Source organism: Phocoena sinus, chromosome 19 (genome assembly GCF_008692025.1).
Source record: "Phocoena sinus isolate mPhoSin1 chromosome 19, mPhoSin1.pri, whole genome shotgun sequence".
Classification (NCBI taxonomy): domain Eukaryota; kingdom Metazoa; phylum Chordata; class Mammalia; order Artiodactyla; family Phocoenidae; genus Phocoena; species Phocoena sinus.
In genome coordinates, this window is record NC_045781.1 from 39,423,729 (window position 1) to 39,438,769 (window position 15,041).

The 15,041-nt window shown below is 51.0% G+C and overlaps 1 protein-coding gene across 1 annotated transcript in view; it reads left to right on the forward strand.

The window, feature by feature from the left end:
- Positions 1-15,041, forward strand: part of CDH5 (cadherin 5) — a 37,595-nt gene that overhangs the window by 5,350 nt on the left and 17,204 nt on the right. The window contains exons 2-4 of the mRNA XM_032614709.1: positions 6,135-6,354; positions 13,418-13,706; positions 14,667-14,783. Of these exons, the coding sequence (XP_032470600.1) occupies positions 6,154-6,354; positions 13,418-13,706; positions 14,667-14,783 (607 nt within the window). The 5' untranslated portion in view covers positions 6,135-6,153. The remainder of the gene's footprint in view (positions 1-6,134; positions 6,355-13,417; positions 13,707-14,666; positions 14,784-15,041) is intronic.

The following is a 15,041-nucleotide window of genomic DNA, read 5'->3' on the forward strand; positions in this document are numbered from 1 at the left end:
TGCAGCATGCGAGATCCTAGTTCCCCCAACCAGGGACTGAACCGGCGCCCCCTGCAGTGGAAGCACGGAGTCCCAACCACTGGACCGCACCCTTGAGACCCAGACAGGGAACTGGAGAGGAGCAGAGGCACACAACCTCTCCAGCCCCCGCCAACTTGGCTCAGCTTTCAGAGCCAGTCCTCAGGCCCAACCCAGGCATCTAGGTTCTGAGCTCAGTGGTCCCACCCACTGTGGACACAGACCCAAACCCAGGAGTTCTCCAAGGCCTTGCCCTCTGATCCGGGCATGACTGAGCCCAGCCATCCCCCAGATGCTCTGAGGTTCCTCTGCCCCTTCTCCTGGGCTCCATGCCCATTACCAGGGGCCTGGGCCACACACTCTGTCCTCTCATTGGGCCCCCTGGACCTTCCCAGACTGACCGAGGGCACAGAGGGCCCACCCTCATCCATCAGTCCACTTGGAGCTGCCCCCAAAAGCCTCGTACACAGCTCCAGGGACTGAGCATCATCACGGATCCTGGGTAACAGGGACACAGGCCAGCACCTGGCCTCTGGGTGCCCAGCAGGCACGTCTGAGCTGCCAAGCGAATCCCCTCTCCCCCATGTCTGTTGTCAGGAAAGGCCCCGGGGCTACTCAGCTGGGCATTTCTGAGCACAGAAATCAATTCCAACATCCTCAGGCCCACCACACATCTGTGGTACCGCAAACCCAACCAGCAGCGGCCTGATCTCTCCAAAAACTTGGTGAGAGCAACCAAGAGATGTGACTCCTACTTACAGGAAAGTAAAGGGCTAAAATAAACCTGACCCCAGCTGTGCTCTGACCACACCTCCAGAGGTGTGGCCAAGGGAAATTCTGTTTCCAGCTGTGGGTCCAGCAAATCCTGCCAGCTGACTTCCTCTCCAACAGCAGGAGGAGGAGGAACGATTTTTCGATTTTTCGAAAAAACCCTTCCTCTCAGCCCCCATTTACGTGGACAAATTTCTAACACAAAAGGCAAAAGACACAAATAAACATGGCTTTTCAGATGGAAAAGTCCCTCAGGACCCTCTGAGATTGGGTGTAGAAGGAGCCCAGGATTTAGAAAAAGATAAATCTGGGTGAGGGTTCCAGATCTACCACTTACAAGGTGTTTGTGTCTGAGCCTCAGTTTCTTCCTCTGTGAAATGGGGATGATAATTCCTACATCCTGAGGACAGTGTGAAAACTAAATGAGATTTCATCTATGAAAGTCAAACATGGAGAACAGCTGCTTATTATTACTATTATTACTACCATTATTATTATTATTACATGTTAATGTCACCGCAGAAATAGAGAGAGAGTGGCACGATGGAAAGGCACTATTCGGGGTGAAAGGCAGCCTAAGTTCAAATCCTGGCTCAACCACTCGCCGCTGTGTGACCCAGCAGGGCTCACTCCACCTCTCTGAGCCTCATCTGCAAAATGGGATCACTGACAACTACCTGGCAGTTTGCAAGGCTTAAGTGAGATAAGGTTTCAGTGTGCCACTGAGGAGGTGTTTCAAAGAAGAGACTTTATGAAGGAAACACTTACAGAGCTGTGAGCTCAGTCAAGGGAACAAACGGGATGTTGAGTCCTGCAGAGACCAGCAGCAGACCACCGCAGGACCAAAGGGACAAAGAGGAGGGAAGGGTGTTTCCCGAACCCAGTGAGGGACGGATGGGAGCCACAGAAGCTACCGGGATGGAGAGGTGCAGCCACAGCAGTACAAATGAACCAGAGCAGACAGCAGCAGGGAGGAAGTACCCCAACTTTTCTCCTCCCATCCTCAGACACCTGCTAGAGCCCCCATTGGCCAAACACCAGAACCTCGCGCCTGTAGGCCAAGGGTCAGTCCCCTTGACACAGAGCAGAGGTCAGGGGAGGGGTGGGGGAGTAGATTCAGCAGGGTAGGGACCTGCAAATCCCCCAACCAAATGGTTGGGTGTTCAGAAACAAGAATGGTAAGCTAACTACTCAGTAGAGCAAAACAGAGTGTCGGTGAGGATTCATACATGCTTGGTTTTATTCTTAGCTACTTTTTTGGCCATGTTACAAATGTTTTTTTCAATTCAGGCCTGAAAACAACCCTGAGAGGTAGACACTAGTGTTCCCATTGTACAGATGATGAGACTGAGGCTCAGAGAGGTAAAGAGTCTCGCTCACGGTCACAGAGCGGCAAAGCAGCACAACTGACATTCTCTAAACCACAGACCCTGGAATCACAGCCGTCACCCTGCTCTGTGTGAACCCAAAGAGGAGAGAGCCATGTGTCAGGTGTGGCTGGGCCTTGGGGAAAAGGGAAGATGTAGACAGGGCAGGTAGAAAGCCATTCTCCAGGAAGGGAAGGAAGCTGTGATTTGAGCCCAGCAATGGGACCTGGGTGTCAACCCTGGGACGAGCCCCAGGCAGTGCTGCAGTGGAAGATGCCCAGGGATGCATGAGATGCAAGGTGAGGACCAGGGATGGCTCCCCAGAGGAGGACATTTGGGCTTAATCCTGGATGACAAGTTCATGAGACAGAGAAAGAGTAAAGACCTATGGGGCTGTCCTGGGCCACTTCTCCTCCCTCGCTACCTGTCCTCCTTCATGTTCCAGCCTCACAGTTTGAGCACCAGCCACGTGAAGGGACTGTCTGTAAGCTGCTCCAGCCCCACCTTCTTCCGCACACCAGGCCATGTCTCCAGCAGCTGCTGGCCATGGCCACAGAGATGTTTCATAGCAACTCCAACCTGACACAGCCCACACAGACCTTTTGGTACCACTACCCGTCTTCCGAACCTCAGCAAAGCCCTGCCCCCGCCAACTGCTCAGGCCAAAGACTCGAGAGCCATCCTAGATTCCTCTCCATCCCTCACCCGCTACATTCCATTCACAGCAAGTCCTGTTAACTCCACCTCGAAAACACATCCCATGGCCACGCACCTCTACACCTGGTCTGGGCCACCATCAACTCTCGCCTGGATGACAGTGACCTCCCCTGCTGGTCTCCCCTCTCTCCCAGCCCGTCTCCTCACCTCAGCCAGGGATCTCTTCAAATCAGATCATGTCACCTTCCCTCGTGCTTAGGAAAAAGCTCTCTCTAGGCTGCCCTGTACAACCCAACTGCATTAGTTTCCTCCAGCTGCTGTAACAAACCACCCCAAAGGTGGCTGGCTTGAAACAACACCAATTTATTTATTTATTATAGTTCTGGAGGTCTGAAGTCCGAAATGGGTTTCGGTGGGTGAGAATCAGGACTGTTTCCTTCTAGAGCCTCTAGGGGAGAATCTATTTCCGTGCCTTTTTTGACTTCCAGAGGCCGCCCCCATTCCTTGGCCTGGGGCCCCACAGGCCAAGGAAACAGAGGATGGAAACCCCAACCTCTGTTTCCATCATCACGTCTCCTTTCTCCTGATTCTGACCCTCCTGCCTTCATCTTTTAAGGACGCTGTGATTGTACTGGGTCTATCCACATAGTCCAGGATAATCTCCCTATTTCAAGATCCTTAACTTAATGCTATCTGCTGAAAGTCCTTTGCCAGGGAAGGTAATATTCACAGGTTCCAGGGGTGAAGACATGGACACCTTTGGGGAGCTGTCACTCAGCCTACCATCCCGACCTTGTCACCTCTTCTGGAGCCCCCATTGCTCATCTGACCCAAGGGCCTTCTTTTGGCTCTTCAAACAAACGAACCGTTTTTCTACCTCAGGGACTTTGCACTTGCTGACCCTTCTGCCTGGAATACCCTCCCTTCCCCTGGCATTCCCAGGGCTGACACTCCGATGTTGGCATGAATATCATCTCTCTGAAAGGCCTCCCCTGGCCTTGAAGTCTCAGCCAGCTGCCCCCTCGCCCTCTGCTGTGTCCCCCAGTGTAATTCCCTGAGAGCCTCTGATCAGCAGCTGATGTTTTTCCCCATGTACTTATTTTCCTGGGGTTCCCACGACAGCGTGCACTCCCCGGGGACAGGTCCTGTCTGTCCTGCTCACTGCTGCACCCCAAAGCCTAGCACACAGTAGATGCTCAATACGCATCCGCTCAGGGCGTGGCCTCGTATCTTGTCCTGCCCAGGGGCCTGAGAACTTCTCTCTCCCCATTTCTCAGTTTCACTTCTATCTGTTTTACTTTTTCATTTTTTGAGTCACTTCTCACTTGAGGGAGGAAGAAGGGAGCAAGACATGCAGTTCCTTTTGAGGCAAAGAAGGAAATGACCCACCGGGCCTGAGCCCAGCGAGGCTGGCCAGGGGTCACAGCTGCCACCTCCCCTGAGTCAGGACCAGCTTCCTGGCAGAACTCTCAGCTCCCTGAGCCTTTGTTCACTGCCTTCCTCCGGCCCAGAGCAGCTGCCCTTTTCACAGCCCACCTCAAAGGGCACCAGGTCTCCTCCAGTCTGACCACCTCATTGAGGACTGAGGGAACTGGGACCGGAAGCCTTCCCAGGCACATGGCACCTGCGTTCCAGGCCCGGCTAATGCTCTGTCCCAGCCAAACCCTGCGAGCCCACTTCTGCCTGGGCCAGCAGCCGGGGGCCACAGGGGTGCTGGATGCTAAGCTCAGCAGGCCCACAGGCCAGTCTTCACACACCCCCCCGGCCCTCACTGAGGACAGCCTGGCGCCAGTGTCTCAGAGGAAATGTTACTAGAGTTTAGAAACCTCCTGTGCTGTGCAAAATCCAGCTTCTCCCTGCGGCCAGGGCGGGCGACAGCCAGGGAGGTGGCCTCCCATCCAGCACCCAGTGGGTCCCTGCCCCTCTCCAGGCAGGAGCCCTGATTCTGACTCCCACTCCCACCCACCAGCCTTCTTCCTCTGAACCATCCCAGGAGCCACAGGTCAGTGACACAGGGACCAGCAAGGGTAGACTGATGGGGTCAAGGGCTGAGAGGGCATAGTGACAGCCGAGGTCACAGCCTCTACCCACCCTGGGGCAGTGAGACAAGCCCTCTTCCTTCTGGAATTCAGGATGAAGTCGGGCCCTGATCTCTGGGTGACCCCAGATCCCCATCCAGGTTGATCCCATGTCCCAAGGGCTGCCTTCATGGGGGCAATCACATGGGGTCTTGTGCTTAAAAGGACCCCATGCTGGGTTTCACATTCTTCCGTCTCTGTCCTGAAATTCTTAGTAACTTTTGAGAAAAGGACCCCACGTTTCCATTCTATACTACGCCCCACAAACTACGAAGCTGGTCCTGCGAGCCCAGCCTCTCTACCCACCACCCCATCCCACCCCTGTTCTCGTGACAGCTCCTAAGCTAATCACCAACTGTGAGCGCTGCGTCTGGTGAGGGCCTGGCCCTCTAGGTCACCACATTTGGGTTTCTTAAGAGCCTTCTAAGACAACATCAAAGCAACACTGCCACAGGGGCTCTCGGACTAGCCGGGGGGCATGTTTGTTCAGAGGAGTCTTTAAATCCCACCACACAGCAGCTGCTAGGTCAAGAGAGGGCAGTAGGAAGAAGCATGAACTTTGGGGCCAGGCCGACTTGGTTTGAGTTTGACTCTGAGGCTTCCCATCTGGGTGATCTCAGAAATGTTACTAAACCTCTCTCTTCCTCTGCTCATCTATAAAGTGAGGGTCACAATTATACCCACCTTTTGGCTTACTGGGAGGATTAAGTGCGATAACACATATAAAGTACTTGGAAGAGTGTCAGGCATTCAATAGTTATTGATATTTATTTTTTGGTACTTATTATACTTATTGATGACACTTATTGATAAATGTCAGCTGCTGAGGTCAGACACCTGGGCTTTATTCTCAGCCCCACCATTTACTCCACTGTGAACTTAACTTCTCTGTGCCTCAGTTTCCCCGTCTGTAAAATCCAAGCTGGGTGTTCACCGCACAAGGCTTTGGGAGCTACCATCCACATCAGCATTGCTCTCTCCTCCAGGAAACCTTCCCTACAGCTCTCCTCTAGCCTCCCCTGTCGCCCATGCTTGCTTGCCCAATAGCACACGTGACTCTTAAGTACGAATTGTTTCTGTGTCTGGCTTCCCCTCCCAGACTAGGAGCTCCACGGGGGCAGGAAGAGGGTGTGGTTCTGCTAGTCTGAGCAGAGAGTGAAGGATGAAGGGTTAAACAGTTCAGTGCTCCCCGGGAGATGCTCGCACCCCACATTCCCTGATGGTCTCTCTCCTCGTCCCTCAGAACCGTCCGTCCCGGGAAGATGCAGGTGTTCGTGATGCTGCTGGCTGCAGGGGGCACCTGCCTGGGCCTGCTGGCAGCAGCTGCAGTGGCAGTCAACCCTGACCGACCCAACCCCCCCAGCTCGCTGCCCATTCACCGGCGCCAGAAGAGAGACTGGATCTGGAACCAGATGCACATCGATGAAGAGAAAAACGGCTCACTGCCCCACTATGTGGGCAAGGTAAGGCTCAGGCCCCAGAGCGGGAGAGGCGTGCCGTGGTGGTGGTGATGATAAAGACAGTGACAGGTGCTGTGGTGGCTGCAGGGAGAGATGGTGGAGGTGGCAGATGTCATGGTGGCGGTGACTATGGTGATAGCCAAGGAGAAGGTGGTGGTGGTAACAGCGGTGGTGGTGGTGACGACGACGATGATCGTGGAGGTGGAGGTGGTGGTGGTGGTGGTGGAAGTAATGGTGAGCACAATGGTTCATCTTTCTCGCAGACTTTGGCCTATGGAGTGAGTATCACTGGCAGAAGGGCCACCCCGTGCACAAGCTAAGGAGGGCAGCCTAGCATGGGGGCTCAGGGCTCAGGGCAGGACCAGCCAAGGCTGCCATTAACTTTGCGCACCTGAGAGGTCTGGAAGACCTGAGCAGACTTCTACAGAACTGTGCTGGTGACACAGCTCATCATCCAGGCCACGATTTGCCATCTCTAGTCGAGGCCTTTGAACCTCCTCAGAAAGCCCTGTCTCTCAGGGTGTTTTGCCCTAGCATTTAGGGCGTTATGAGCTCCAGATCCTAGGACACCCATAACAAGGCACTTGACCCAAGCCTGCCCTCCAGGGCGGTGTCTACGACTCTAAACCCTCATTTCATCCCATTTAAAACATGTCCGTCCTCAGTCACCTTCCTAGAGCTTGGAGCTAATCTGAGGGACTAATGAACTATCTTCCTGTGTAAAAAGGTCGCTGAGGTCAAAACCGTACACTCTAATTGAAAGGAATGGCTCTAGGGGCTTCCCTGGTGGTGCAGTGGTTGAGAGTCCGCCTGCCGATGCAGGGGACGCGGGTTCGTGCCCCGGTCCGGGAAGATCCCACATGCCGCAGAGCAGCTGGGCCCGTGAGCCATGGCCGCTGAGCCTGCGCGTCCGGAGCCTGTGCTCCGCAGCGGGAGAGGCCACAACAGTGAGAGGCCCGCGTACCGCAAAAAAAAAAAAAAAAAAGAAAAAGAAAGGAATGGCTCTAGTGGTGGAATTTCACACACAACGACAGGGAGATGGATTAGGTATTTCAAGAGTTTTCAGTGAGGAGAAAAATTCCTTTCCAGTGCTTTAAAATCTCACCACGTCAGTTTCTTGGAAGCTAAGCAGGGTCAGCTAAAGAAAGATCAGTGTACTGGTGAGAGGAATTATGGTCCCAAGCACAAGGCTGGGCTCTGGGACATGGTCAGGGGGCAAAGACAGACACGGTCCACACCCTCATGGAGCTTGTGATCTAAAACAGGGGCTGGCCACATGTAAATCAGTGAAGTTAGAACACTCCCTCACACCATACACAAAAACAAACTCAAAATGGTTTAAAGACTTAAATATAAGACATGATACCATAAAACTCCTAGAAGAGAACATAGGCAAAACATTCTCTGACATTAACCACAGCAATGTTTTCTTAGGTCAGTCTCCCAAGGCAAAAGAAATAAAAGCAAAAATAAATAAACGGGACCTAATCAAACTTATAAGCTTTTGCACAGCAAAGGAAACCATAAACCAAATAAAAAGACAACCTATAGACTGGGAGAAAATATCTGCAAATGATGTGACTGACAAGGGCTTAATTTCCAAAATATATGAACAGCTCATATAGCTCAGTATCAAGAAAACAAACAACCCAATCAAAAATGGGCAGAAGACCTAAACAAACATTTCTCCAAAGAAGCCATACAGATGGCCAACAAGCACATGAAAAGATGCTCCACACCACTATTAGAGAAATGCAAATCAAAACCACAATGAGATATCCCCTCACAGCAGTCAGAATGGCTGTCAGCAAAAAGTCTACAAATAATAAATGCTGGAGAGGGAGTGGAAAAAAGGGAACCCTCCTACACTGTCGGTGGGAATGTAAATTTGTGCAGCCACTATGGAAAACAGTATGGAGGCTCCTTAAAAAACTAAAAATAGAGTTACAATATGATCCAGCAATCCCACTCCTGGGCATATATCCAGAAAATATGAAAATTCTAATTCAAAAAGATACACGAACCCCAATGTTCATAGCTGCACTATTTACAATAGCCAAGACGTGGAAGCAACCTAAGTGTCCACCAACAGATGAATGGATAAAGAAGGTGTGGTACCTATAAATAATGGAATATTACTCAGCCATAAAAAAGAATGAAATCTTGCCATTTAGAGCAACATGGATGGACCTAGAGGTTATCATACTAAGTGAAGTAAGTCAGACAGAGAAAGACAAATATCATATGATACCTCTTATATGTCAAATCTAAAAACATGATACAAATGAACTTATTTACAAAACAGAAACAGACTCACAGACATAGAAAACAAACTTACGGGGCTTCCCTGGTGGCGCAGTGGTTGAGAGTCCGCCTGCCGATGCAGCGGACACGGGTTCGTGCCCCGGTCGGGGAGGATCCCACGTGCCGCGGAGCGGCTGGGCCCGTGAGCCATGGCCGCTGAGCCTGCGCGTCCGGAGCCTGTGCTCCGCGGCGGGAGAGGCCACAGCAGTGAGAGGCCCGCATACCGCAAAAAAAAAAAAAAAAAAAAAAAAAAAAAAAAGAAAACAAACTTACGATTACCAAAGGGGAAAGCAGGGGAGGGATAAATTAGGAGTTTGGGATTAACGTATACATACTACTATATATAAAACAGATAATCAACAAGGACCTACTGCATAGCACAGGGATCTATATTCCGTAGGTTGTAATAACCTATAATGGAAAAGATGTATACACACACACACACACATATACATCACTTTGCTGTACACAAGAAACTAACACAACACTGTAAATCAACTATACTTCAATTAAATAAATAAATACATAAATAGGGGCTGGTAGAACTGCGCCGCCATGCGGTTTTGTAAATAAAGTTTTATTGGAACAGAGCCACACCGTGCACTTAACAAATGGTCGTGGTTGCTTTCATGCTACAATGGCAGATTTGAGTAATTGTCCCAAAGACCATATGATCCACAAAGTCGAAAATTTTTACTATCTGGCCCTTTACAGAAACAGTTTGCCCACGCTGGTCTAGAAGGGCAGCATGTATCAGACAAAGAACCCCACACATGCTGGAGATGGGGGAGCCCTATGGTTATAGAGAAACAGGCCAGAAACGACCCCTAGATGGGGAAGGGTCAAGTCTGGCCTCAGCACCAGAAATGCCATGGCAGATGGCGGTGGAGCCAGCTGGGGAATCTATACTCACAGCCCTGCCCACGGCCCTCTCCACTGCTCACTGTGCCCAGGCCTCCTCTGGCCACCAAGAATGGCTGGGAAATTCAGATCCTTCAGTCTGGCTACTCAGAGGGGAAGGCGCTTGCCCAGGGTCACACAGTGAAACCAGGATAGAGCCCTAGGAAAGCACAGGGTTCCTGACTCCCAACACCGATGTGAACTCTGTGCCCTAGAGGAAAATGCCATCGGCCCATCTACTCCTTCCCAAGGGGATGAGTGTGCCGTGAATCAACCTCCAAAGAGAATGGCTGCCCCCCAACGAATATCCACGGGCTGAGTCAGGGACAGTCAGCAGCAAGCAGGGCCACCGGCATGCCGCCCAGCCGGACACGGCAGACCTTGGACGGCTCGCCCGAAGTCCTCTGCGCAGCAGGAAGAGCCTCAGGCCTGCCGCCCCCTGCCAACAGTGTGCACTTGGCACCTGGCATGGGGACAGAGGGTCCCGTGCAGTCCCCACCCTGGGAAGAAGCAACGGTGTCTGGGAGAGGCAAGGACAGGGCTCCAAGGATCACCTCCTGGCTCCAAAGACGTCATCGGAGGGAAGGAAGTCCCTGATTACCAAGATCAGAGCCAGGAGCCTTTGTTTACAGAGCTGTTTGCTGGACAATGGGAGCTGAGTGGCCTTCTGAATCCACAGACATGGGTCAGCATAGCTTTCGGCATTAAGATGTTATATCCAAATATAGGGATAATTTAAAAAAGGGGAGGGCCCCCCAAACCTATAACCGCAGTCTGTCTAATCGTGAGGAAAGCATCGGACAAATTCCAATAGGGGGCATCCTACAAAACACCCAACCAGCACTCCTCAAAACTCTCACGGTCATCAAAAACAAGCAGAGCCTCACGGACAAAGAAAACAAACTTACGGTTACCAAAGAGGATAGTGGGGGGAGTGGGATTAACATCTACACACTACATATGTATAAACTAGGCAAACAACAAGGACCTACCATACATCACAGAGAACTATACTCAGTATCTTGTAATAATTTATAATGGAAAAGAATCTGAAAAAGAATATATATGTATATTTGTGTATATATATATATATATATATATATATATATAAAACTGAATCACTTTGCTGTACACTTGAAACTAACACAACATTGTAAATAAAGTATATTTCAATTAGAAAAAGAACCATGGAGAATCTGAGAAACTGTCCCAGCCAAGAGTAACTTAAAGGAACATGACAACTAGATGTAATGTGGTATCCTGGGTGGGATCCTCAAACAGAAAAAGGACATTAGGTAAAAACTAAGGAAATCTGCACAAAATATGAACTTCAGTTAATAATAATATATCAGTATTGGTGCATTAATTACAACAAATGTACCATACTAATGTAAGATGTTAATAACAGGGAAATTGGGCACAGGATGTATGGGAACCCTCTGTACTATCACCTCAATTTTTCTATAAATCTAGAACAGTTCTAAAACATAAAGTCTATTTAAGAAAAGTTGGAGGGAAGGAAAACAGAAAGTCATATCCAAATGAAGTCTTCTTAACACTATTTATTTGATGATACTGAGAAATTATCAAAGATGTTTAGGTGTGAGTCAAATGCAATCTCAGGCAGAATTCCAGTAACAGATCAAAGCTGACTCACGCCCCCTTGCTACTCCTGCCCACATGGATCCTAATGCACCCACCAGAACCAGGCTTGGAACGACCATCCTATCCTAACCCTGAGTAACTCAGACAGGGCCCCAGACTGTCCCTCCTTCTTGACCCCCACTGTCCTCCCGCCCAAGTCACAGGTTCCAGCGCTGGCGCATCACTTCTTGCCTCCTGCCCATCTGTTCATCGTATGTCCCGGCCACTGGGCTTCGGGACCTCCCCACGAACCATCTGCCCCTGCACACCCGCAGCCCTGCTCCAGGATACTTCTTCACTACCTCCAGCTACAGCCTCACCTCTCTCCCGCCCCGCCCACCAAGGGGGAGGAGCCTCACTCCCTGTCCCCACTTCCTCACCTCCCCGACTCTTCTCTAAAGCCCTGTCACCCGGGAGCTTTCCTGGTGGCGCAGTGGTTGAGAGTCCGCCTGCCGATGCAGGGGACGCGGGTTCGTGCCCCGGTCCGGGAAGATCCCACATGCCGCGGAGCGGCTGGGCCCGTGAGCCATGGCCGCTGAGCCTGCGCGTCCGGAGCCTGTGCTCCGCAACGGGAGAGGCCACAACAGTGAGAGGCCCGCGTACCGCAAAAAAAAAAAAAATAATAATAAAGCCCTGTCGTCCGGCTTCTCAATCCACCACCCCCTAACGCTGCTCTCACCAAGGGCTCCGATGACTGCACCCCTGCTAAGCCTAGGGATGCTTTCCAGACCTCGTGGGATCTGACCACACCCATCTTGATGCTCCCTCTTCTGTCCTGAGACCCCACTCTCTCTCAGGTTCTCCTCCAGCCTTTCTGATGCAACACCTTCACTCAAGGCTCTTGTTCCAACTGACCCTTAAATGCTGCCCTTCATCAAAATCTCAGCCTCTTCTGCTTCAAACCAGGCCCTGAGAGAAAGAATGGGGTCTGGACTATCTTTATGCTCCCAGGCTGGCACCTTGTAGGCATCTGATTTTTTTCTTTTACGTTATTGAACTCTATTTTTTGAACACCCTAACCACCTATGGGAGGACCATTCAACATGTATGAAATATGATTAGCTTATGTTCCTAATAGCCTCTGTTTCCAAGATTCCATAAATGAAATGTTCAGCAATTCTAAACTTCTAATATCCTTTAATGTAGGCATCTAGTGTGAATAACAACTAGCATTTATTGAGAGCCTGTGCAAATTGCTTTACACACATGATTTTCCAAGTCTTATTCCTAAGGACACTAACAGTATGTGTAACAAAGAAAAAGGATTCAGTGGTCTAACAAGTATAGGAAATCCTGAGTTAAACAGAGCTCAGTGGAGTTCTTTTCTGCAGAACTATATGTTGTAAATCTCCAAAAAGAGAACATTTTATGCACCATTCCAAAACTAAATGACTGAGACCACTGATGTGCTGATAAATAGTTGACAACTGGCTTTTGAGGGGAAAAGATCCTGTTTGTAGCATTTGCCAATTTCCTTGGTATAAATACTTTCACCATGTCTGTTGCAAGCTACCAACTTGATGCCACTGAAGGCAGAGTTGGGAACAGATGTGCATTAATACAGCATTATCCAATATTTCCATCATTCAATACGATCAACATAAAAACTCAAGAACAGGGGTGGGATACGGAGGGTGGGAGGGAGACACAAGAGGGAGGAGATATGGGGATATATGTATATGTATAGCTGATTCACTTCGATATAAAGCAGAAACTAACACATCACTGTAAAGCAATTGTGCTCCAATAAAGATGTAAAAAATAAGACTGTTTTTTTAAAAACTCAAGAGAACATAGTAAAATGTAGTAAAATGACAGTGTTAGGAAGCAATAGATTTATAGTACGTTACCTTTGTTCGTTTGTTTGTTTTTGCGGTACGCGGGCCTCTCACTGCTGTGGCCTCTCCCGTTGCGGAGCACAGGCTCCGGACGCGCAGGCTCAGCGGCCATGGCTCACGGGCCCAGCCGCTCCGCGGCATGTGGGATCTTCCCAGACCGGGACACGAACCCGCGTCCCCTGCATCGGCAGGCGGACTCTCAACCACTGCGCCACCAGGGAAGCCCCTACCTCTGTTTTTAATATGATTCATTTAATTGTAAGTTGATATAATTGGTTTTTTTTAATAATGCCATGCCCTGGCACACTCACACGGGCACACACTCACACGCACACAGCCACCACTGCTATTTCCAGTTCACGGCGCCTCTCCTTTCCTAGATTAAATCAAGCGTGAACCGCAAGAACACCAAGTACCAGCTCAAAGGAGAGTCTGCCGGCAAGGTCTTCCAGGTTGATGAGAGCACAGGTGACGTGTATGCCTTTGAGAGGCTGGACAGGGAGAAGATCTCTGAGTACCAACTCATCGCCCTCGTGGTGGACAAGAACACTGAGAAGAACCTGGAGTCTCCTTCCAGCTTCACCATCAAAGTTCACGATATCAATGACAACTGGCCTGTGTTCACGCACCGGGTGTTCAATGCCTCCGTGCCCGAGATGTCAGGGATAGGTACGTACCCGGTCTGTCTGTCTCCCTCTCCCCTCACTCGTCCCTGGCATGGAGGCACCTCTCCCATTGGCAGCTTCACTGCCTGGGGCAGGATTCAGTGAGTTCCGGGCAGCTATGGGGATGCCCATATTGCCACTTTATATGACTCGAAAGGAACTCTGGTCCCTAAAGACTAAGCTCTGACCTGGCCCCAGGCGGAGTCCTGACCGTCACACACACACACACACACACACACACACACACGTCTTGTTACTCTTTGGAGCCAACGCCACCCACTGCTCTGACTCTCAGGGCTGGCATGCCAAGAGCGTAGCCTTTGCACATGAAGGAGGCCAACTCTTCCACCAAGACAAGGAGTCACCTTTGGGGTCCACACAGGAGTGGAGGGGGGCGGGACAGGGACACACCTCATCCCAAGGTGTGTCAGCAGCCTGGACCCCAGGCCTCCAGAGGAGACTATTCCTTCCTCAATTCTACCCCCAGCCTCCAGGGGGTGCCAGAAAAGGTCTCCCTTCCCCAGCCCTTAGTCCGGGCTCTCTCGCCAGGTCTCAGGACCAGACCTTCCTGTTAAGTATGGGGAGCCTGGAGTTCAAGGGGAAAGAGATGTGAACCCAGCCCTTTGGGGGCCCTTCCTATTCTCTTGTTCTCATGCTTCCAGAAGGAAGAAGCAGCCCTTACTGCTTCTCCCCATGACCTCAGCCACTCACCTCTTCCCTCATTTCCCCCATAAATGAAAACCACCTGTTCTCTTTGCCCTTCATGTTTCACGGAGCTGGGCCTCCACCACTGCCAGCACTTTGCCCCCAGGCAGGCTCCTCAGAAAACAAAGCAGCCTTTTCTCCCTCAAGACCTGGGGGAGGGGGGTTCAGGGAACAGCCTGAGCCCCACCGGCCCTCATCTGGGAATGGGGTGAGGGGCTGGCCATCGCAAAGCAGCAACCCTGGATTCTCTTCCCCACAGGGACCTCGGTCATCCAGGTGACAGCAATGGATGCAGATGACCCCACTGTGGCAGACCACGCCTCTGTCGTGTACCAACTCCTGAAGGGAGAAGAACATTTCAGCATCCGTGGTTCTGGTCTGTGTGACTAACCCCCCCCGGGGGCGGCACTGGCTTGGAGGGGGTGGAGGTGCAGGCACCGAGGGAAGCCCAGTCTGCCAGGTGTCACTGACCACTGACCTACACCACCCTTTGGAGGCAGTCCGTACCCTACGTCAAGACAAGGTGGCTGGTGAGGGCAGAAGGAGGCAGACAGGTGCCCAAGACGTGAACTCAAGTCCAGGGGACAAAGTCAGGACCCAAGCACTGACACGAGAGGTGGAAGAGAATGCCGGT